Here is a 25,315-nt window from a genome sequence, read left to right on the forward strand (position 1 = left end):
TAGGATTTAATTGTGATGCCTAGACATCTAAAAGATTTAATAGAAACCGCGGAGTTCTCATGTCTAGACCCAAAAGGTTATTTTTTTTTTTAATTTTTCTAAAATAAGTTAAAAAATTGCCAATTTTCATCATAGAGGTATGCTCTGCTGAGAGAAAGCGAAGAGTTCTGGCCTAGGATTTAATTGTGATGCCTAGACATCTAAAAGATCTAATAGAAACCTCGGAGTTCCCATGTCTGTACAATATGGTTTTTTTTTTCATTTAGTAAAATCTTTCAAAAATGCTCATTATTTCGTTTTCTCTCACTCTTCTTTATTTTTTTTTGATAATTAAACCTTTTAATTTTGGATTTAAATGATAAGGAACTGTTACAATTGAAATGATTGTTTTGATGAGACCTTATTTATCGAAATCGGTAAGAAATGCTCTGCTGTGATCGGGAAGCTGGCAGAGCATTTTACGATTTTTTAAAAAATTATTTTCTGGACTAAAAAGTCCAGAACTCTTTCTAAAAACTATCAGGAACTATAGAACTATTGAGTGTGCTGCCAGAACTCTAATTTTTTTGTGCTCTGCTGGTAAGTGCTCTGCTAACTTCACAGACACGTTTTAAGCTTAGCGCTTAGCAGTCGTCCTTCTCTTACATCTTTGGTATCTTCATATTTTACAATAAAACTGTCAATGTTGCCTGTCTCTTTCTTGAAATATACCTTTAAAGCGCTTCCGTCGCTTGTTGTAGAACCTCCCGCCAACATCTATAGTGAAATTAATTCAAACTTACTACTTTAATGCGGAGATACTGCTAGTTGTATTTTCATTATGATTTGATAAATATCAAAGTACGAGTATATTAGAGAATAAGCAATTCATTTATAAATTTTACATATAGTAAAATAATATAAATATTTTGTAGTTTTTTTAATAATTATTAATAGGTATATCAAGGTTATAACCGAGTATTAATAAAAATTTCATTACTAAGAGGCTCAACAATATTGAATATGTTTTTACAGCGCTTTGCGCTCGAAGATCTATAAACGCAGAGCGCTGCAACACGGTCAGTTACCGCAGAACTTGCGTATGTGACAGGTGTGTTTAGTGAAATTACAGTCGTAAATAAATCCTGTTTGTAACCTGCGTATTTAATACGTACATACAAATAATCTATAGAAGTTTCTATATAGTGTTTAAACATTCTCAGTTCTCCAAGTATTAATAATTAGTGCCTTAGTGTTTCGAAATTGTGACAAGTTTTCTGTTTGTGGTTTACTGTCCTTGAGGCGGAGGCTTTGACGCTAGTTCTGTCTTCTTTTTCATACGCGACTGACAAGGTAATATAATATTTAATCTTTATTCAGACTTATTCTAACGTTAACGTATTAAGAATCCGGTTTTTATGGGATCTGCTCTGTTAATTGTTTCTTCGTGTTGTTTTTTCAATCTATCTTTATTCAATATTTGCTCTCTTATAACACCTATAAACAAATAAAAGAGAAGACCTACGATATTTAATATTTTTTGTCACTTACCAACTTGATGTAGAGCCATAATTAAACATATAATATTTAGATTTTAAATATTTCAAACATATAATACAAATTAAAAAAGAGTATTATTGTAACAAGTGTTCAAATGATACGATAAACAGGTGTTTAGGGCTGGCCCTAAAACTTACGCGAAATAGAGTTCGAGCGTAATACGATGCGACAATTAAAAATCGCTTAAAAATATCAATAAAACGGAAATTAATTTATAAATTAAGATATACGTTATTACCGTCTATATTATTAAGTATGTTGTTATTTCTAAAAAAAAAATAACTGCAATATAATAATATGTACTGATTTAACTTTAATGTTACTTAATTAAATAGAGTTAATATAATGAGCTGTTAGTAGAGAAATAAAACCATATGGATGTAAATGTAAATATACTATATTTTTCAATATTTACTGCATAGCTTCGTCATCTTTTTGGCAGGGGCTTAAGATAACAGTATTAGGGTAGGGGTGCTATTTTAAAGTGCATTCTATCTGCTTCCAAAAAAACTTGTCTTGAAAAAGGTGAACTAATAAAAATAATATGTTTGATCATAAAATCAATAAACTACAGATTTAGGTTAAAATGAATTATTAAAGTTATAATTACTTATAAATAAGCGAGTTTCTTTAAAATTAAAAGTAGGTGTGATTATTATGCATTTTTGTCCGTATATATATATTCCCACCATAAGCCCTGTTTGTCAAAAACTCTCAAAACTGATGTTTAAATAGATTAGATCAAATTAACGTTTAATTATAGTCTGAATTGATGATCGAGTGATTTAAAAAAAACATTATAAACCACAGAATAAGAAATGTTAAAATTTCAAAGCTCAAAGCTAAGTCTTCTTAATAATGTGACGATGGATGGTCGAAAAACATTAGTGTGACGTCATAACTGATTGAAAACCATGAACAAAAGACATACAGGTACTCATGATGACTCATTTGGCTGAGAGAGTTTTAATATCTCGCCGTAATAAAAATATGTTTGTTAAATAACTGTGTTGAACAATTTATTCATTAATACATACCTTGGCCCCGTAATTATTAAATACATTAATGAATTTTGTAATTAATAAGATCAAGTATTAACAACGAACAACTAAAAATTATAACAAAACTATTATGTCACGTTTGGCGTTGTAATATTTTTTTTCTCTGGGGTCAGAATTGAGTTATTCGACCACAGCGGCTTTTGCTTTTTTCACTTAGTTTAGAAACGAAGGTTTGTTAAGAAAAGGATTTTCGTTATATGTACATAGTTATATTTGTGTGTCATTACGCTTACAGACTTCGATCGAGAAAACCGCAGTCAACTCAACACTACTAATGTAAAACTTTTTATCTAATTTATTTTCAATCTAATTTATTAGCATTAGGCCGCTAATATCATTATAAGTAGGTCTTAATGATATATATAGGACAGATAATGGCTTGAAATAGATCCAGCGAACCGGCAAACTAGATCTATTAGTTTTTTTTTCGATAAATAACTTGTGTGATTGACAAGTCATAGTTATAACGTATCCAAATAAGTTATCTAGCTGTGTAGCTTGTAAAATGTATTATTTGCAGCATCTAGGTTCCTTAAAAGTACCACGTTTAGATAAATCAACCGAATTATCTATAGGGCTGATAATCTTTGGAGACTTGATTAGAAGGTTTCAACAATACCTCAGTTTCGTAGCATCTTTTTAAACCTGTTACTAGAGTATTATTTATGAGTTGTATGGCTCATACAGTCATACATCTGTATTTACAGGTAATGCCGTAAAAGTATCGTGTGTTAGCGGTTCAGTGACTCTTGTATCCGGCAATAAATAGGGAAAGGGCGCATGGTAGTTTTATTCAAATATATATACAAGATATTTCAGAATCTAGTATTAAATATATAATATACGTAATATATGATTTTGGGATGGCAAACCATTTCTGCGTTTGATAATTTGTATAGGGAAATGTCTCTGGTTCATTAGTTATTTGACCCCTTTCGAATGTGGAAGTAATAATTTTTTAGGATGTTCACACCAAGTGACTTAGTTGCAGGTTTGTTTAATTAAGCCACAGGATAAGAACTTGAAATTTAAATTCGGTAGGTATTAAGGACAAACAATTTTAAAAATGATGATATATAAGGATTTCCTAATTGCATTGTATTCAGGCTCTATCATGGTCCATTTTCCTCTCCAATGTAGTCCGGTACATTTGGACTTTTTTAATAATAACCTTAAAATAGGTTATATAGTTCTACTTCACTAGGTTTTGCTCTCTGTTTAGACTCGAGGTCGTTACACTTAATATCGTGCTAACAATCAGATATCAATATTAACCTAAATGAAATTAAATAAATAATTACTTATTGTTAGACATTTGTACACAAAACGAAGCTTCAAGTTTGTGTGATTTTACGCACATTCGAAATACATATTGTTATTATTTTATCTATTTAAGTTCGTTCAAAATCAAAGAATCGGAGAGTTCCAGAAGTGCACCGGAAGGAAGTTTTTTAGTGAATAATTTGTATAGAGAACGGTCAACAATTACAGGTTGACGCGATTTTCATAAGTCCTAAACATATAATAAGCCTCAAATAAAAAGACTCTGGAATATTGTATTTTTTTATTTATTGACATCATTCTTCGCGATACTTTTAAATACACAAAACATTTAAAAGGCTAAATAATACGTTTATGAATGAGACCTTAAACTATATAGAACAGGGCCACCTACGAAAAAATGTTTATTAAACAATCGATTCCATGACACATTACTCGCAATGAATCGTTTTAAACTGGGTATTTGTTGAAAAACATGAGCACATCTCGATTGAGAATGGGTGCGAATTTATAAACATTGAAATATGTTTACTAACTTTCTTAGATTTTCCGTTTTATTCGTTGACAGTGAGCCATTAACGAAATTTCACATATACAATATTAAGTATTCAAAAACTTTCTATGATTTGATTAGAGATCAATGCAACTAAAAATTATTAAGTAAAATCATAACGTGAAGGTGAAATTGATTCATACTTCAAAACGTCTCATTTTTAGTTTAATTTTTGAAGTTATACTTCTTAAGGCGCGTTATGAAAAATTAATGAGAGTGAAATTTTACGATTGCGCGCGCACTGTGACACAAAGTTGTCAGTGTGATTATAGCGTGCGCGAGCGAGATGGGAATAAGACAATCTACAAGTAAAAAGAAATAGAATATGCGTGAAGTTAGCAAAGAATTTTGAATGACCATAATGACATTTACCTTTTAAACAAATAAAGGAGTTTTAATTCTTTTTTCAAAGAAATTTAGCAATGTTTTTAACAAAGACCTATTGTTACTTAGTTAAAAGGTTATGAAACATACCAAGTTATTAAATTGCATTAATAATATAATAAATAATAATAATTGTTATTAATATTAATTAATAATTGAATAATATACTAAATATTAAATATTATTTAATTGTTTACGTTAAATATAATATAAATAAATATACATATAATTAAAAAAAATAAAGAAAGCCAAAGAAGTATAACTTCTTACGCGCGTACATAAGTACACGCACCCTTTTTTTTATTAAGAAACGTTTCTGTATAGTGTACCTATGTTATTCGCGTTTGCCCAGATCATGAGTTTCATAAGATAAATAACCTTCAGGCTTTCAAAACCTTGTATTGAACTAATAGCCGTAAAGTCATATATATTGGCAATCCATTGTTTTTTAACCAATTATAGTTTTTATCGTTTCACGAAGTTTATATAATTTATAATTGGGTAGGATTGATTAAAAAATAAATTGAGCATATTTGCAGGAAACGAATAAAAGAAGCACCTCTATTTCGAATGGGGAATGAGACAGATATACGTATTTCTTCGTCAGTTCCATTGATAACTCCTTTTACGTTGGGAGTAGGTATGAGAGTCTCGATTCAAACTATAATTTTTTCGCTGGAAATTAAGGGATTTTAACCAATTATAATAAATTTTTATTATATTCAATTGATTTAGAGTAGTATTTTTTAATTGTTTTCCTGTTTTAACTAAACTTTTAAAATTATTGTGAGAGTTTATACCTTATTATACCTCTGGTTTTTAGTGATGTAAATGTTGTTGGTCTCTTTTACAATATAATTTTACAAATAACTATATACGAGTAGAACACAAACTTTATTGTGTATAAGTAAATAAATATAATTGCATAACTATTTGTAATTATTATTATATAATTATTTATTATATTGATCATTCTCGAAACATCAGTTGAATACCAATTGATTTTATTCCCATTTACGAATCATTGGTGAAAGTAAAACAAATGGAAAGTGGTATTGTTAGCGAATAAGCTGGTTTATTGTTGAAAATTTGCCAATTGTTTTCTTCATTTTATTTATGTTTTAATAATGACCGTGTGATTGATGATAAATGTGATTCCTATTCCAAATATAATAAAACTAAATTTATAATAATTAAAAAAAAATGTCTCAGACCATTAAGTTGAAAGCGTAACACTTATAAAACGAATTAGAAACAGATCTATACCAATAGGTCAAAAGTCAAAACTGTAAGTAGTTGTACATCTATAAAGGCGGTTTTCTTTAATTACCTCATAAATATGAATTGACTTGACCTTTTACACATAACTTACCCTAAGTTCCCACGCAACACCCGACACAGTAGGATAGGCATTCCCATGGCACGGGAAACCAGGACAAAAACTCGTCTTTCCTGTTCCATGCAATATTAATGAAGGCTTATAACTGTCATCTTAAGCAAGCAAATTACAGAGTATCTCTAAATATATATAATAGTTTATTCAAAGAGCACTATAAAAAAATGTTCCGAATTTGGATAGTAGATTAAATTTCCCGGGTCAATAAGTTCCTATTTATTAAAGTGTGTTGACGCTGTTAGCTTATTGAAAACATATCATATAATAAACATATTAATGGAAAGAAGAGTGAAGTGAGAGTGGCGGGCAACCTTGCTGCCTCTTACCTGTAAATATTTTAAGGATATTGCCGGATTAGTGGCGCGGCCGGTTTTATGCATCTCGCAGTATGATGAATTATTGTAGGCGAAAAACCTTTAGAAGACAATGATATGGGAAAAAACTTAATCTTACCAAATAGGTAATAAAATATATTACAACTCTGTGTAAGCTATCGATGTATTTCACTTTTATTAAAACAATGCTATGTTTCTATATTCTCACAATTGTCTAATATACATTTTGTGTGTACTGAATGCATATTATGTACAGTTATGTCAGCGACTTTCTCCTGTCATATGAACCAGCGTGGACTTTAGAAATACTACTCTGATGTTTACGCAATAATTATATAATTATTCTCTTATATTGTGCGTATTGATAAGTGTCCACTTCTAAAACAAGGCAAAAATCTAAAGTATTCAAGGTAGAGTAAAAGGCGAAAAGCTCCGTATTCTTAGACTATAAATAAGCCTGTACTTTATTTTTTTTTGCATTAACATGCCAGTCACCAATAGCCACAAGCGATTTTGTTTAGAAAAAGGTTTTATATTTTATACTGGTGACACACAAATGACGTAATAGTAAGTAAATACTACATATAGTGGGCATAAGCGCATGCCGTATACTTTCACCCATGTCACAAAGATAACGTATAGGTATTTAGGACAGAAAAACGAGATTTTTGTGAGGAAAATGATGACATGAGGGCCGTTTTGTTTGTGATTTCTACTAATTCTTAATTTAAATTTTTTAGGAGATTCCCGATCTGTCATGTTTCAATAATCTTGAGTCCTAATATGCATATATTTGATTCCATTAACTTAATTATTCAAAATTATTGACTTTCTTATATTCGTCTAGAATTCTTTGATTTGGTAAATGTATGATGAAAGAAAAAACATATGTAATGGCGACTTTCTCGAGCATGCTATCCATTGTCAGAGCACTCCCATGGTTTACCATCGATTTCACGCTAACACTCTTCAAACAATACACAATTTCTTGTTCATGTACGGTGTATAATTAATATCATTTCTTGAACACAATGTGATATTCATAATTAATTTTAATATTAATTATTGTATTACAAACATACAGTAGTATTAAAAATAATTTATAAAATATATTTTTATAAATTATAAATATATATTTACTATAAAAGTTTATAGAATGTGGTGCTTCCTCTATCAAGAATAAGTATCGCAATACAGTGAGGAAATGTTGCCAGCGGTAAAGATACACTGCCACAGGGACCAAACTTTTTAAATTTGTTTTGTAATGTACATATATATATATACCAAGATTAGATGCTTCATGTAACATATATACATATATTTATACTCTGTCCGAGTCTCCCTAATGATGTTAAGGGGAAATTACTGCGTTTTTGTGCCTTCCAGCTAGAAAGAGTAAAGTAATACGCCATACGTGTTCAGGATTAAACCAAAATATATATATAATATTCCTACAAGTACGCAATTTATTATAATTTTGGTTATGAAAATAATAATAATGATGTGAATATATGAAAGTTAAATTGCGTAAAGGGGCGTTTTGGAATCTGGTTTCTAATCAAATTAGTATTTAATTACGCTGATAAAAACGCGTCTGTTGATAATATTAATGAACAATGTTGATACTAAAGTTCCAGTAATATTGAATAATTTAAAAAAAATCTAGCATCTCTAAAATCGCCATACCAATATCAAAACTGCGTCAAATATACAGAATAACCAGCTTACGTTGGTATTTTAAATATATTGTTACGCTATAGACTATTAATAACATATATATATTAACATCTGTTTAGTAGTTATCATTATCGTCTAAATATATCGCTAATACATCTGTATAATACCTTTTCTAATTACACAAATCGATTGAATTCAATACTAACTTGACCGTGATTTATAACGATCGGTTTACTGGTTTATAACGGTCGGACTGGACCGAAGGGAATGATAGAAATAGTTCTTACTTAACTGTTTTAGTACGGTATCTTTGTTGTGCCTTTGTAGAATGCATTGTACTGTAGCAACGGTTGCAAACCGTATGTAGACAGATGAAAACCTTAAACCCGTTAGTTAATAGATTGACAAATTGCCTTTATACGAGTACACTCTACCTCTTCATGGTCTAAAATTATTAACGAAATTATACATACAAATAGAATAGAATAAGTAAAATTATCGTGATTCATGTGCACTTTTTCTTTTTCATGTATCCTTTTTTTAATATTGTCCTGATCACTGTTGACATATATGTTACATATGTTTTAATTGCTATGTTTTGTTCAATTAGTTTTGTCTAAATAACTATGGGTCTTATGTATTTTTGAACTTCTTACTTACCTCATTTAATTAAATTTTTGGAGTGAAACTTCTTTAAAAAAATATTGGTTGTTTGTAAAGTAGATTTACGATCGAGATGTTTACGTGATAACGTCTTATTGGTGATATAAGTTTTTGGGAAGTAAGGAATTCATGAAGATAACAATTTTTTCAAATTTTAAATTACATCTATCGTTTTATTCACACTTTTGATGATAAATTTCGGGTGTAAAATGACAAGTTTACTTATTCGACTATGATATACATTTTTCTTCATACATTCACGGAATGACTGGCAGCGCTCGAGATGAGACGGGAGATCGGTCCGTCTCTCTCTCGTTATACCTGCGATCGCGCTCGTGAGGTTTTGGTGTGACACAAGTTTCTGAACATGTCACCCGACTAAAACGATTTTAAAGACGTTATCACGTCAAAATGAGGGTAAATTTTTTATGGAACGTCACGAAGATGTGCATTTTGTCGAAGAAAAGGGAGAGAGCGATTGAGAGAGAGTGAGAAGGGTGAATTATATACCTTATAGAAATTATATTTTTAAAATAAAAATTTCGCAAAGAGTATTTATGAAATATCAGTATTTTATATTTTATGCAATATAATTTATTGAAATCTCAAATGACGAATTGTAAATTAAAATGCCACGTGTTTTTATTATTAATTAATGAACTAAATTTATTATTTTTAATATTTTAATGACAATTAAATTCATTAAATTCCTAACATATCTTCCTTTTTCCCCTTTCCTTTTAGAGGGATCTAAGTGATGGAAATCTTAAATTATAGATTTGTATAAATATGAACAAGAGTTAAAAATTAGTTTCACTTCTTATGGTGGCTGTACACACTCGGCGAGAGCTTCTCGCCGAGAGTCTCGACCGAGAGGACCGAGAGAAGAGCGCAGCCTGTACACACTCGTTACGTTAATTGTATTTAAAACACCGTTGATAATGGACGTGGCAACCGCTGCTGCTGTTTGTCTTTGTGCAATGAGTTATTATAATTTTCTTCACGTTAACCATTAAAAAAAATACGAAGCCATGGCGAAGAAGAAGATGGTCACTATACACCGCAACAGAAATTGGTAATTAGGATCATAAAGTTTTAATATTATCCAAAATTTAATGATTGAACGAGTGTGTACAGGTCGCTCTCGTTTTACTCGCGAGACCCTTTGACTCGTGCGCAAAAAACCGACAGGCGACCGAGAGAGGCGAGACCAACTGCGAGGAAGCGAGGCGAGACGAGAGCTCTACTGTACACTCTCGCACTCGGCCTGTCTCGGGGTGTCTCGACGAGTGTGTACAGCCACCATTATGGTAGCTGTACACACTCGGCGAGACACCCCGAGACAGGCCGAGGGCGAGAGTGTACAGTAGAGCTCTCGTCTCGCCTCGCTTCCTCGCAGTCGGTCTCGCCTCTCTCGGTCGCCTGTCGGTTTTTTGCGCACGAGTCAAAGGGTCTCGCGAGTAAAACGAGAGCGACCTGTACACACTCGTTCAATCACTTGCTCGATGACTGTGGTTGTGACAGGACGTATCGCACAATATGGTCTAACGAACGCGAATTAGAGTTTTTGGAGTGTTACCAAAGGGAATCGTTGTTATGGAATCCGAAGGATGTAGGACACAAAAATAAACATCTCTACATGATGCTTGGATGCGAATAAGCCGGCCGATGGATATCCCAATTGAGGAACTAAAGAAAAAGCGAGATTCACTCATGGCTACGTACCGTGGACGTAACTTTATGAACCTAATTACCTATTTCTGTTGCGGTGCATAGTAACCATCCACCATCTTCTTCTTCGCCATGGCTTCGTAATTTTTTTTTATGGTAAACGTGAAGAAAATTATAATAACTTATTGCACAAAGACAAACAGCAGCAGCGGTTTCCACGTCCATTATTAACGGTGTTTTAAATACAAATAACGTAACGAGTGTGTACAGGCTGCGCTCTTCTCTCGGTCCTCTCGGTCGAGACTCTCGGCGAGAGGCTCTCGCCGAGTATGTACAGCCACCATGACATGTGTACTTTGTACGAACGCACTTTTTTTTCACAGTGTTTGCCTGGAAGAGATCGCTCGAATGAGATAATGCTAGTTGCTCTCCTTTTCATTTAATTATGTCAATTGTATTATATGTCTGTATGCAATGAAGTGTTAATAAATAAATAAATAAACTCTGCATGAGAACGCGAACTATGACTCCGGTATGTCAAAAACGTGAGGCGTTTGCGCTAAGTCTCGACTATGAAGGTGTCATCTGATTAATTTATGCATCGTATATTAAAATCTAGATATTCAAACTCAAAATAACTTTATTCATATTGGTAAACATGTACACTTATGAACGTCAACAGAAAATATGTTAAATTAATTATTCTAAATTTACATTTACAACCAGTTCGCAAGGGCGAGCGGGCAAGATTATTAGCAATAGTAATAGTAATGCGGCAGTGTTGGCCTAGTGGCTTCAGCGTGCGAATCTCACCCCTGAGGTCGTAGGCTCGATCCCCGGCTGTGCACCAATGGACTTACTTTGTGTGCATTTAAAATTCGCTCGAACGGTAAAGGAAAACATCGTGAGGAAACCGACATATCTTAGACAAAAAAAGTCGACGGCATGTGTCAGGCACGGGAGGCTGATCACCTACTTGCCTATTAGATTTAAAAATGATCATAAATCTGAAATGAAAAAAATCTGAGGCCACTAATTTATTTTTTATTTTATTAGTAGGTACTGCAGCAGTAGTATTAATTATTATTAGCAGAGAAAACATATGTATTTTGCAGTTCGTTTATAAAGCGGACATTCGTGATGAGTAAATAATGGTTTGAAACTAGTTCTCTATTACGGTACTAAATATCCATTAGGTTTTTGCATCTGTCATCGGGGCTTTGACAGATAACATAGAAGATAAATTTTAACGCCGCGTTAACAGTTCTATCACTATGTCATCATTATATTTTCTAATACTAAAGAAATTATACTTATTCCCAGTACATTCCTCTTCGGTAACAGATCACATCTTTGCGATCCCTCAATACTGACCACAGAACATTTAATAAAATGTTAAGAGGATTTTCGTGTCAATAAATACTATTTTATAATACACTGATAACATAAATGAAATAAATTCAGTTATTTATTTCGTAAACCTTTAGTAAATTATTTTATTAACGTTAATCGCAAAAAAGATGTGTTATTTAAATATTAATTGTTTACGCAGACAGATCAAATATTGCATTTGCGTATCTGTGTAATAGCTATAATAAAGGTTTAATGGAAGTCGAAAGAAAAAAAAAATTGTAATATAATATTATCTTAGAAGCATTGTCAAGGTACCATAGACTACTACTAGATAGGCGTATTTTAAATCGTTAGCTATTTCCATGTGGTGCCTGCAAATGTTAGATTTTAACTGTGTTATTCATAAAAAAATTGTCTATTCAAATTCAAAAATCATCTATTCATATAGGTAAAAAAAAATAATAATATATATATGAAATGATTCTAATTTTACATTTACTGCCAGTTCTCAAATCAAGGGCGTGGAACGGAAAAGAAGAACTGGCAATAAACTCTCCGTGCACTCTATACCTAAGTTCTAGTATTTGTAAACTAGCGTAGCTTTCTGTTAGATTGCGTGTACGATGTAATGAAAAGAGACAGATGAGTAGTTTAGCAATAACGCGTTGCGGCGCAATTAAACTGATTTAATATTTTACGTATAAGGTGGTGAGACTTCAAACAATTTATAACAAAAAATTCGCTAGGATGTAAACAGAGCTGGTACAATTAGCTTTGCGATATTTGCTAGGCAGTGTGACACATAACTGATATTTAAGTCAAAGATATATTTTGTTAAGTGCAATCATTGTGTAATCAGATACCACGATAAGACTGTTTCACACGACGTACGCCAATCACATGATAACAGTTACTAACAGTTGCAATAATTTATATATTTCAGAATTCAGAATTCACATTTAGTCATTATTTTATCTTGAAGGACTTTTATGCAACTAGATGATAATGTCCTTTCATTTTTAAACTTGCTATCTTTAGCCGACTTATATTTTTTATTGTTTTATAAATTATAATAATAATCTATATATATATAATGAAAATGGTCTTCGTTTGAGGCTCAATCACGCCTAAACCACTGATCGTATTGACATGAAACTACCACCATTCGATGCGAAATTTTTATTGTTGTTTTACTTTTATGAAAATTTATCCATACGGACTTCACCGCGGAAACATTCGGGGAGGCTTCCTAGAACCTCTAAACGTCAACATCTGTTAAAAACTCGATTTTCGAAATATTTCAATTTTCTTAGCGGGCAGTTAAAAAGAAGAATAATAAAAATATGAAAAAAAAATAAAATAATGAATCATTAAATTTATTTTAATTCGTCCAGCAAAGCGGGCGCGAAACGGCTAGTATTTGTATATATAGACAAAAAATAGATTTAAAAGCATGCATTCGATCTGCAATTTGCAAGCAATGAATTCGCGCATTGACTAGACATTTGTTTTCCTTTGTTTTCATAATTAATAATAACTGTTCACTCTACCTACGTATCCTCCAAGTCTGAGTCACGACAATTTGCTAATATTTAAGCAATAGCCTTGCTTTCCTTCGATTATGTACATTTCCTGTACATTAAATGTCTTTACATCCTGCGATATACTCCAAGGCTCACTAAATTCAATGTAATTACTAGTTTTATATCTTCTTTAACTTGAGAATTGGGGCTTACGAAATGGAAATATAATCGTGGATTAACTATAATACTTTATTTTGTATTGTCTATCGTCGTTTGATTTTCATCTGTTTGCTAAGTGACAGTATCGAAATAATATTTTGCGAAATTGTACTGTTTTGTAATCGCTGAACCGAGGTTTAGAATCAAATAAATACAAGAAATTACGATATGGATAAAGTAATTTAATACGGCCGTGGTTCTTTGGTTAAACTTCGATAAGTTTAACCAAAGAAGACATTCTATTTACTTGAAGCGATACTGTTACGATCTACTTTCAGAATTTGGTAGGGATTTTCTATGAAACCTGATTTCTATAGAAACAAATTATAGAGTAAGTGATAATTATTGTAAGTAGGTATACGAATTTTGTGGCGCAAAAATGCTTTCCTATTAAGTTACAATACATTATCAAATACGTTATTATTAAGTTTACGTGTAGTCTACATAGACGTTCATCACCATATAAGGCCTCAAATTACTACACCTACTTACCTACATACCTATAAAAACACTGAAATAATTTGTAACTAACAATCGTGTACAAGCTGCTGACATTTCCTGCACTGATGCCGATCCTGCTAATTGGCCTTGGAACATGAAAATGCAAATACATTGTCATAGTATTATTTTTACATACTATGTATTTATAATATTTATTGAGTATTATGAGCCCTAACTAAGTGTTGAATACAAATAGCAGGCACAGGCAGGCACTGGCGGTCAGCTCTTAAAGTACTTTAAGTATATAAAGTACCTACTTTAGTACTTTAAGTATATAAAGTACCTACTTTAGTACTTTAAGTATATAAAAATACAATCAAAGATTTCTATTTTATTAACGTGTATATTTATAGTCACACAATAGGTATATCGCACAACTACAATTTGACAAGATTTTAAAAACCATTCCCGATTATCGAACCTAAACAAATGTAAATGAAACATTTATAATTTCAAAAACCCGCCACAATATTTCCACCAGCTAGTGTTGAAAAAAAAAAAACAGTTTTTTAATTCGACTTATAAGTTATAATGTTCCGTTTCTAGACTTGATCTTTTCAAATTCGCCATAAATTCAGTAAATTAGGTATTTACAAAAACCGATCAATGGGCAAACATTTATTTTATGTTGCGTATCTCAATTCAATAGCGCTTTTTACATTCAACCTGTATGTTCTAAAGTTATTTTTATATCGGGCGATATAGGGAATTTTTTAGCGGGTCTATACCGACGGGTATTATTGTATATGAATTTATCTAAATCTATTCTGTGAGTTATAATCCCAATAATATTTAGATATGGGGAATAACCATCTACTAATAAATAGTCCATTAAATTACGTTCTTTCGACAGCCGACATCAGGGACTTTCCAAACGGGTCTTTACCACGGGGAATTATTTATGAATTCTATAAATACGAGTGCCTGTCTTTCTTATATTTCATTTCATTAAAAATTCTGCGACTGATGTAACACCTCATTATAATTTCACTCCAGCGTGATAAATAAATTATAAATTCAAACTGTTTTAATCATGCCAACACTGCCAGAAGCTATGACGTATCTACTTGTAAACACGTAAACAAGTCAAGTTTTTAAGTGATACACAAATACACTTATATTATTATGTTATTTCTCAATCAAAAACAACGAACTTAACCTCCAAGATTCGACTAATCTGTGACCGTTTTGTATCACATGACGTATAAAAATCATTTTCTTGGTGTATTAATTATTATTTACAACCACGCATTTATCCATAAAGCTTTTTGAAGCCACGTTTTTTACAGTTTACTCTAAATAACACTTTATTTTTCATGCAATCAAATAGCGTATTTTTGTTTATATAAATTATATTCAAATTAAACGTAAGTTGCATAAAGGGCATTTAGCTCTTATAAAAAAATAAAACACGAATATAGAGTATTTACTGTATTCTTATTAAAAATCGATAAATGGAAAAATAAATACATAGTTGACTACATATAGAGAATGTAATATTATCCATTTGTACATTTCATTCCACATTACACTAGAATCCCGGAACAATAGAGCGTTATATATATCCATAGACTAAAAACAATAACAGTCGAAGGTAGGTTTATGTATTTGAATAAAGGATAGGTTAGACATTCATTAGAGTTGCAATGATTTATAGTGCATGTATCTCCATCACACTTTTACGTCACTTGTTGGAATAATATACCTTACACATGTATTGTAGATTTAAGTACATAGAGCTGGTATTATTACAGCACGGACGTAAGAGCGTTATAATCTGATTATACGAACAAAGGGCATTGAATTATTGAAATGACCAATCGAAGGTTTTCTATTAAACTTCATTTAATCGCGTTTATTTGTAGATGGTAGATAAAACGATTAATATTTTGACATGATCATGCTTACATAGACTGTAGAATAATATTTTTAATATAAATTTTGGCCAAATCTCACAAAACGTGAGGTACTTGAGCCAATAATGAATATACTGTGGTATGTTTCAGTCACCTTTGGTACAACGTGTGAAAGAAAACATACAAAATCGTTAAGCGGATTCAACATATTTCGGCTACAAAAAATATGTAAAGATTCCAAATACCAATATACAAGCCGTTGCCGTACTATTCATTCTTTAAGTGTCAAAGTCTGGTAACCTTTGACACTATCAAACCTTTTATATATATAAATCTTATTACCCTGATAAAAAAGTCTCTAAAGTACTAGTTCGTCTTTATCTATGTATGTTATGAATAAGGTGTTAATTTCCAATACTAACTACGGAATAGTAAGGTTTACTTAAGTAAAACCAAACGTTGTACGTACGTATTCGTCTCTTTCTATCAAATCGTGATTGCGCCGTGATGAAAAGAGACAGCTTCAGTTAAAGTAGTGCAATTGCATTGGGTTTTTACGAATAAGGAGACAAATATGTAATTAGGGAAAAGGTTTTTTCAATAAAACTTTTATAATCACACTAAAAATACGAAATCTTTCAGAATACAAAGGTTTTATTGAAAGTCCCATCAAAGAGTATAAATTGTGTAAATTAAACGGGCTATGTGAGAGCAAGTTTGAATGTCAACCTGTACTGAAATATTTTCACCTTGAAATAGCATGTTTGTTCTTTGAGAATTTTCTACGTCATTCGCAACTGCATGTAAATATTTCCAATGTCATTCAAACCTTGATCTTCGGTGTCCAATGCTAATGACGTCGTAAGATGCGAAACGTGCCAAATCACTTACAGACACATTACGTGACATCAAATAATCCAATTCATTGAGAAAAATGCTGCGAAATAATAATCTATTTTACCTTTAAACCCTCTTTGATATGTAGTTAAATTAAACTTTTAATAAAATAATTTACACATTCGACAAAAGAGACTGGTTTATAAGCGTTACAATAAATATTTCAACAGTATGTTATGCTCATTACGTGGAAATGAATCTTATCTATATTGTATATAAGAAAATATTTCAGTAGATTCCAACGCCTATCTTAGAGGACTTTAGAGCTGGTATAACCTCAAGTAAATCTGGTGCATAAAAAATTCCTTAAAAGATCTCACTAGAGTATTCACGTTTCACACTCAACTGTTTAATAATATACACTTAGTTGGGCTAAACTTACGACGAATAGGTAATACGCAGCGTAATTTTTCAGAGATTAATTAAGGTGCGAACAGGTCACGTTATTAGAGGGTATTGACAGATTTTAAATCTTGGCCCTCAACCAATTAATCAAACTAAAATATCACATCCAAGACTACAAATGTGTTTATAGAAGACAATATATCTTTAATATATAAAGGAGCTATCAAGTTCTTATGAAAGAAGTTATGTAATAGACTTCATATTAAATTTCCTATAAAAATTGCTTAAAATACCTGGGTGTTTTTAACTGGTACAATGTATTGCAATAATGTGTACATTATTCCGCTTCCTATCAAAGAGGCAAAGATTCCCTAAGCTCTCAATTATCGTGGCTTGCCCAATAGCTTTGAGAAAATCCTCCACCACCTTGAACCTCTGATCCCTCCCGTACCTGTAGGACACCGGCTACTTATTTATATATTCACTACTAATGTGATAGGGTACAGCTGTACGGTTTAGGGATCCGTAGGGTTGTTAGGTTCATAGTTCTCACCCTCTTATATTTTTGGTTATTTAGTGAAGCATGCTAATACACTAAATAGACTGTACTCCTGACACTTATTACATAAAAATTTAAATACACATCTGACAGTCCACTGGCTAGCAAGCAACACATATCATACAACTATTTTCAGATATTATATCCGACGTACTGTACGTTTCCGTGGATTCCGTGGACTTTGATTTAATATAATAATAATTAAATTTAGTCACTGTTTCGGGTCAAAATTATGTAATCATTTGTTAAATCAGGTATGAATCATATTTTCATAAAATAGTAATTATAATTTGAATGAAATACGATTCGGTCACGTACGTGGCTTGTGACAGGCTTTGACCCAGAAAAGGCTTTGCGTGTTCAAAGGGCGTTAATAGAGCTGATGTGTGTTTCCGTTCGATTATTATGAATGCAATACTGATGCAGGCTCTATTTATGCATTTATCTGTAAAACATGAATCTTTTGCGTCATCATATTCGTTTATAGGCACACCACACAGGTTTTCGAGCGATTATTATTCTCGCTGGTTGATCACAGAAATATCTTACCAGAGTAAATGTTACTCTTAAATCTAAATATTGTAAAAATCATTTAAACCGTTGCTAAAATGTGTTTATACAAAAAAGGTTTCCGTATCATCCAGTAAATATAACTTCAAAGAAAATCGATTTCCCTATCAACTGTTGGTATTTATATCACCGAAAAGCAATGTTCTATTTTTAACTGAAGGATAATAGCTCCGACAATTTCCACGTAACTTTTGGTAATTTATGGACAATAATAATCAGTGGTGTGAAGAATGCAATAAATCTTTTAAGTTGAGCTCTAACGAAGCATCTGAAAGTCATTATTTCTAAATACATGCTTGTCACGTATATTATCGCGTATTTAATAAATTACAAAACCAATACGATACCGATACGATAAATACGAGTCGTTTTTATGAACTGTTCGTGAATTCGTGGTTGTATCTATGAAAAGCCACATTATATATTCTTACATTATATAAACTTCGCAATTCTAATATGAACCTAAGATAAAAGACCAGTAACGATCGTTAAGATGAACCCCCTTTTATAATATATAAACAAACCAGTGCAATTCTACCGTTTTAATTCAACTACTCATGTGTCCCTTTTCGTCACAGCGTAAACACTATTTGGCAGAAAAAGACGAAAAAGTGCTTTAGTTAAAAGAGTGCATGAATAATTTTCTTTACGTTTCTTAAAACGAATGAAGCTCCTCTTTTTAGTATTCATTTAAGAAATTATCTTTATAGACACATCACATATTATCATAAAGTGAGACTGAAAATGGGAAACAATCGACTTTTGATAACCGACCCGAACCTTAACTTAAAGTAAGATATGTTTAGTTCTTAAAGTATGTTCATTATTCGCTTTGTTACATGTCATTTTCCTTAGAAATCTATCCGTGTATTTGGCTCTATTCCAGTTAAAGCGTATACTTGCGTGGAGACGCAAATATAAAATGTGCTATAAATGTTCGCTATAATTGGAATGAGGCGTCCCACTGTCTGTTCCACTACATCTACGGTCAATTTTGATGTCAAAGCTCACAGTTTCTTGCACTCATTTGCGAAAAATATGTAAAATTCAACGAACTTCATTCACCAAATTGCATATAGTTTAGTTAAAACTTTACAATATGAATCTATTCATTTCTTAACTTCTTAAAACTTTACAATATGAATCTATTCAGTTCTAAAGGCTTTCAGATAGTCTGCGTGCCAGTTAAGACATTATTGTCGTTTGGCTGAGGTCATATGACTGCCGATCGATGACTAATACAACTTATATCCGCTACAACCTTAAAAGGAATAAAGGTGGCTTCATATTCTTATTTTTGACATTTGCGTCCGTTTGAGAGGCTTCGTAAATTGTTCGTATATTTTAAACAATTTACATATTGTTGTTCGCCTTTCTGATTATGCTGGAATGTAACCCAATGAGGGGAGGAGGGAAAGAGAAGTTTTTTGTAACGTCAGGAAATGCTGTTACGCATATCCCTGCGCCATTTTGCTCAAGTAGGTTTTAGTTAGCCCTAGTTGTTTTTTTTTTAATTATTAATTTGCGAATGTTAAAAACTCATTTATTTTATATTTATTAGTAATAATCCAGTGGCGCTACAGCTTTAAATGGGTTTTGGCCTTAGATTGAACCAGTTTCTTTATTTTTTTTTATTTCATAGACAACTGGGTTAGCCTTCTGTTTGACGCATGTTGTCGATATTCGGATGTGAGACATGGCTTCGTCACGATGTTTTCCTTCACCGTACGAGCGAGTTTTAGATGCCTATATGCATAGGCAGAAAGCCTATTGGTGCACAGTCGGGGACCGAACAGCAGTGATGAGAGACGCACACTGACGCCCTGACACTGTTGGGGCGTCAGTGTGCGTCTCATTAAAAACAATTGAATACTTTAATTACGTACAAACACTACCATAACATGTACCTTGTTAGGATAATAAAAAAAAATGTTAGAATAATGAAATACTATAATATTCTATACTAGATTGGTTAGATTACACAGTAGCCAAGGTACGGTGTTCGGTTTCACCGTTGTAATAAAAACAAAGCGTATAGTAATTCAAGCCATAGGAAAGTAGGCGTATTGAAGTAGCGAGAACATTGTTATGGTCCGAGTAACATTTTCGCTAACACTCGCTCTGATTCGCTGGACTGAGCCTAGTTCCTTTAGACGCCATAGTTTTTTTTTGGGAATCAACAGCTGAATCAACTACACAAGAGTTCCCCATATAGCAAAATACTAAACTTAATAGTAGACTACGACTGCTGTAGATATAACATTCTTAACGTGGATATATTAAATAATTTAATAAATTCGCGTTACAACAGTTTTACTTTAAAAATACGAAACTATTTAAAAAACAAAATTTAATTCAGTTCGTTCAAACGCACGAGTTTGGCCAATGAACTGATATTCGTGAGTGAAATCGTTTACTTGAATATTACGAAACTCTTTGAACCTATTAATCAGACTAAATAGTATTTAAAATTAAGTTTTATGTAAATGCAGGTGGCATTCTTTATTCTTTTTATAGAATCAAGTACATAATACCATACTATACCTGTGATTTGTTTGTGGTGACCCCACCTCTTTGGGTTTGGAGTGACTGAAACAGATGGTCTTATGATAATATCAATGAACGATAAAGATGATGAATAAGGGTTATACGTTAAATACTAACTTGATTTCTTTTTCTTACAGGTTCCGAGGCAATCCAACGCAACCTGACTGAACCAATGTAAGCTATATTCATGATATAATACTTGATTAGATAAAAATATATATCCTTACATATAATTATAAAAAGTCCGGTTGCATTTGACTGAAATATAACAATTATACACGAAAAAAAAAATACACGAAATCCACGCGGGGGAGTTATTTTTTTTTGTAGAAGAGATTTACCTGAATGCGTACTTCAGCCAAATGACAAGCCCATAGACATTTACAATGCCAGAAAGGTCGCGAGTAAGGTTTCAGCCTTTTAAGAATTTGTACGGACCTTTCTTCAAGGACCCTAAGTCGAATTGCTTCGGAAATCCATCGATAAGCAGATAGTTCTACATAGTGGTCCAGAAATAAGTGCCTTAAGAAACGCTTCGTTATTTCAGAAATAATTTTAAGTGCAACTAATCCATCAATTGATCATTGGATTTGGATTGGTAATAGACTTATGTAAAAGATCTCTGATTTTGAGACTAAAACCACAGGCTTTAATATTGTTCTTACTTTATAATTTCCAAATTAAATGACAAAAATACGCCAATCCTTCCGCCGTAAGCTCAATAGATAAACCGTCTTCACCTAAAAATCTAATAGATGTTCATTAGAATACATGAAATTGCAATAGTTCCCACAGCATCAGTTACTCGTTATGCAATGGAGGTCATTGAACCTGCCGCTCCCATTCAAATCGATACGAAACTTTCATGCTTTCATAAATTTATACTAAAAAATTGTCTAAGTACCAAAAAATAATCACGTTGAGGTCGCCAAGGTAATTGGTAAGATTAAAGTCTATCTAAAATGTAACTATACAAAGCAATCCATGCAAGCGTGCAACATTTGTAAGCCTGTTTATTGGATATTTTTTAAAGATTTTAACTTGGATCAGCCCCCTGATCGCTAAATGCATATATAGTTTTTTTAAACGGCTATGCATGCACTAGCACGCAACACACACATCATAACCGATAAATTTTTGAAGGTTTTAACTTTCTGATCTGAAAATAGTATATTATTGTGTTTTTTAATTTTCTTTGGTAAAACATACATAGTGTTTATAAATTTATCATTTCGAGTTACAAGCGTAATTTCATAATATAACGATTTTATTTATTCACGTGCCTTATCACGTACAATTATTAATTGGATAGAGATTCCCAAATAAATTTTACTAGAAACTACAAAAGCATGTGTCAGTCGTGATTTGTTTTAATACTTGAAAATGTTATAATATACTAAAAATACCTACACCAACATTGTTTACACAAGTGTCCAACTTAATATACGTATGAAGGTACTATAATTATTTTTTGTTGACCTTTATACATACTTAATTGGGCGTTGGCTAAATTTCATTGGGACAAAATTCGTGTAGGTTAAAAAATAATTTACAATAATCTTTTTCATAAAAAATACATACATATATGAACATGTCTTACCCCACCTATAGATTTTAAGCTCAATGTTATCAATTAACGAACAGGTAACAATGATATACGTAAGTTTATATAAAAGATCAATTTTAAATTTACGTCTTAACGTCCGTCCATGTTTGTATGATATCAATGTAAAAGATAAAAAAACTCACTTCTCTGTTTATTGTTATCACCAAAATGAATTAGTCACCCTTTTTAGTGAAAATAGAAATCTAACACGGTACATTAAGAAATCTAAGGCTATAAATAATTCTAAGAAAACCTCAATATCCGCTACTCGCAGGTTTATAACTTAGTTTTTATTGATACCGTAATATTATTGCATAAGCGTAGGGTATTGCAGCAGGGCTGTCAGTTTATGCCGGTCATTGGGGCTGGCTGCCGGTGCGGCCCTTGTAAAAAAATCGCGTGTCCGTAACAGTGTAATGTTTCAATACAAATAGTGTGAATATGTTTAAAGCGGAAAATGTTATATAAAAATCTTGAATAGTCTCTTTATCGTAAGAGCCCATAGAAATCGAATTAAACGTGTGGTGTGTCCTTTTAGGGAAAAACTTGGTAGTGATGATATGTTTAGGTAGACGGAAAGAAAGTAGGAAAATAAGCAAACTCGTTGGAATCTAGATAACTTTTGCTACCGGTTTTATATCTTGATGAGAGACTGCATTCCATAGTGTTATTACTTTTTTGTATGTGGAAAATTTAAATTCACATTAGAGATTTGTGATAAAACAATTCGTTTGACCAATGTTACCTATATATTAGTGCACACCAAAACCATACAACAAGAATACATCAATGTTTTTTTTGATAAATATAAGGGGGTGGGTGTAAATTTCTATCTGACTCCGTTAGGAATTTCTTGAATTTAAAGTGAGTATAGGTTTGTGTACCTCAGCTGCATAAAAAGTGCAGCTAAGTACTTTTTAATCATAACCAAAAACGCTAAGAAATAAATTATATAGAACAACCATACCTTTAAGTTATAACTGACTTCAAAACCGAAGGGGATAATCAATACGACGCATTTTTTTTATTTTAATTAGACAGATAAATTAATCTTTTCAACGGGTAGATTCGACCCATTCCAGTATGATAAATATTTATGAAAACGTTAGATGAGACGTTGGTATTAACGTGCTTTTGTATGCAAAGTCACAACCAGTAATTAAGAGTGATCAGATAGTCAGGCATCATTTGAGTCTCATGTTGAAACCTACTGGTGCAACTAAGCTCACCTTTCTTGAGATATTTGTGTAGAGAGCGTAACACTTGTTTCACTCTTTGTAAATCAATCGTCTACACGTCAATACAGCCTTAATAAATTATTTTATATTTCAGAATCAAATTAAGTTAGATCTGAATAGAGTTAGTGAATGTTATATGAAATATAGATAAGTTAAATAAATATGAAAATCAAAATTTATTAGCAACATAAATCCATAAGGATTTAAATAATTAAAGCGAGGTTCTTTAGTAGGTGAAACTCAGTAGATGTGTTCTAACCCAAATGAATGATTAACTGAGTATTATACTTTGCTCATCAAGCAAAACGACATAAATGTAAAAACAATGGAACAAAAAACAAGAATTGCAATTGGCTTCGTACAAGCCGTACCAGTCACACCTTTGCTACGAGACCCGATAACACAATTTCCTTATCGACATGCTCATTTATTATTGAATTTCTATGTAAATTAGAAATGCAGTGCACTAGCGAAGCATTGGTGTAATACATCGTATTTAGGTAACGCATTTGCCGCAATTAAGCCCGCGAATCAAGTATGAATTGTGTTTTACCATCAACTGCGTAGTAAAGAAAATATAAATGTTAAATCGTTTGATAGTTACAATCCCAGAAAGACAAAGATATCTAAAACTTATGACATCCACGTGTGTCAATTCTTAAATAATGAAATTAATTGTTTCAATTACAGTGTAAACTTTTTATGACGACATTCGTTATAACGAAAGCTCTGTATAACAAATAAAAACGCTCTGTCACTTGAAATTCGTTAGAAAGAGTTTACACTGGATTATTAATACAAGATTAGATTCGAAAAGAGAATGTTCTTACTAAATTTTTGTTAGGTGTGAATTATCACAAAAATTATGTTTTATTTATATTTTTCTAGGTGGTAGGAAACGTATTTTTATTTTTTTCTTAATTAACTAAGCCAATATATTCTTAAAAAATGTAAATAAGTGATGGACTTACATAAATGTTGGAGGCGGTGTTCCTTGGACCTGACAGTTTGAATTTGACTGGTTATCTTGAAGTATTTTGGAGAAGATTGGTGCTGCTCGCCAAATTACTGGTTATCTACTTTCGGATACTGAACAGACTTATTTATGGTTAGAATTACTTTACGTAAGGTGAAATTATAAATGACATATGTTTAAGGTTTTTAGCTAAACGACAAAGATTTGATAAGTGAACATATTTTACCAAACTTAATTTAATATCGCAGTTCTAAATTTGTTTTTTTTTAAGTTGTATGAAATCCTATTATTTGCCTGTTTTTACAGGCAGGTTTTCAAAATTAAAGTATGAACAATCATAAAGACTGTATACATATATACTACAGTAATAAATCATAATTTAGTTATTTGTAATTGTAGATCAAAACTGTACACGTACACTGATTTCAATAAAAATTGAATGTAATTTACCTATTATAGTGTGTTTGCAAAGATTTGTAAGGAAATATAACGGACCTTTTTTATTCCTGATAAGATGATATGTGATTAACTTCAATACACGATTAAATTTCGACAGGTTTGAGAA

At 31.8% G+C, this 25,315-nt stretch overlaps 1 protein-coding gene across 5 annotated transcripts in view; it reads left to right on the plus strand.

The window, feature by feature from the left end:
- The first annotated feature begins 1,073 nt into the window (after positions 1 to 1,073).
- LOC125049384 (rab11 family-interacting protein 4) overlaps positions 1,074 to 25,315 on the plus strand; it is a 62,782-nt gene continuing 38,540 nt past the window's right edge. Inside the window, exons 1-2 of one of the 5 annotated variants that reach the window (XM_047648619.1) lie at positions 1,074 to 1,332; positions 21,068 to 21,104. Coding sequence is in view for 4 of the 5 variants with exons in the window: in XM_047648615.1 (XP_047504571.1) it covers positions 24,750 to 24,882 (133 nt within the window). In the remaining variant the exon portion in view is untranslated. Of the gene's footprint in view, positions 1,333 to 21,067; positions 21,105 to 24,666; positions 24,883 to 25,315 lie in introns of those variants that run through there. The other 4 variants (XM_047648615.1, XM_047648618.1, XM_047648617.1 and 1 more) reach the window with 4 other exon arrangements.

This window comes from Pieris napi, chromosome 5 (genome assembly GCF_905475465.1).
Source record: "Pieris napi chromosome 5, ilPieNapi1.2, whole genome shotgun sequence".
NCBI lineage: Eukaryota > Metazoa > Arthropoda > Insecta > Lepidoptera > Pieridae > Pieris > Pieris napi.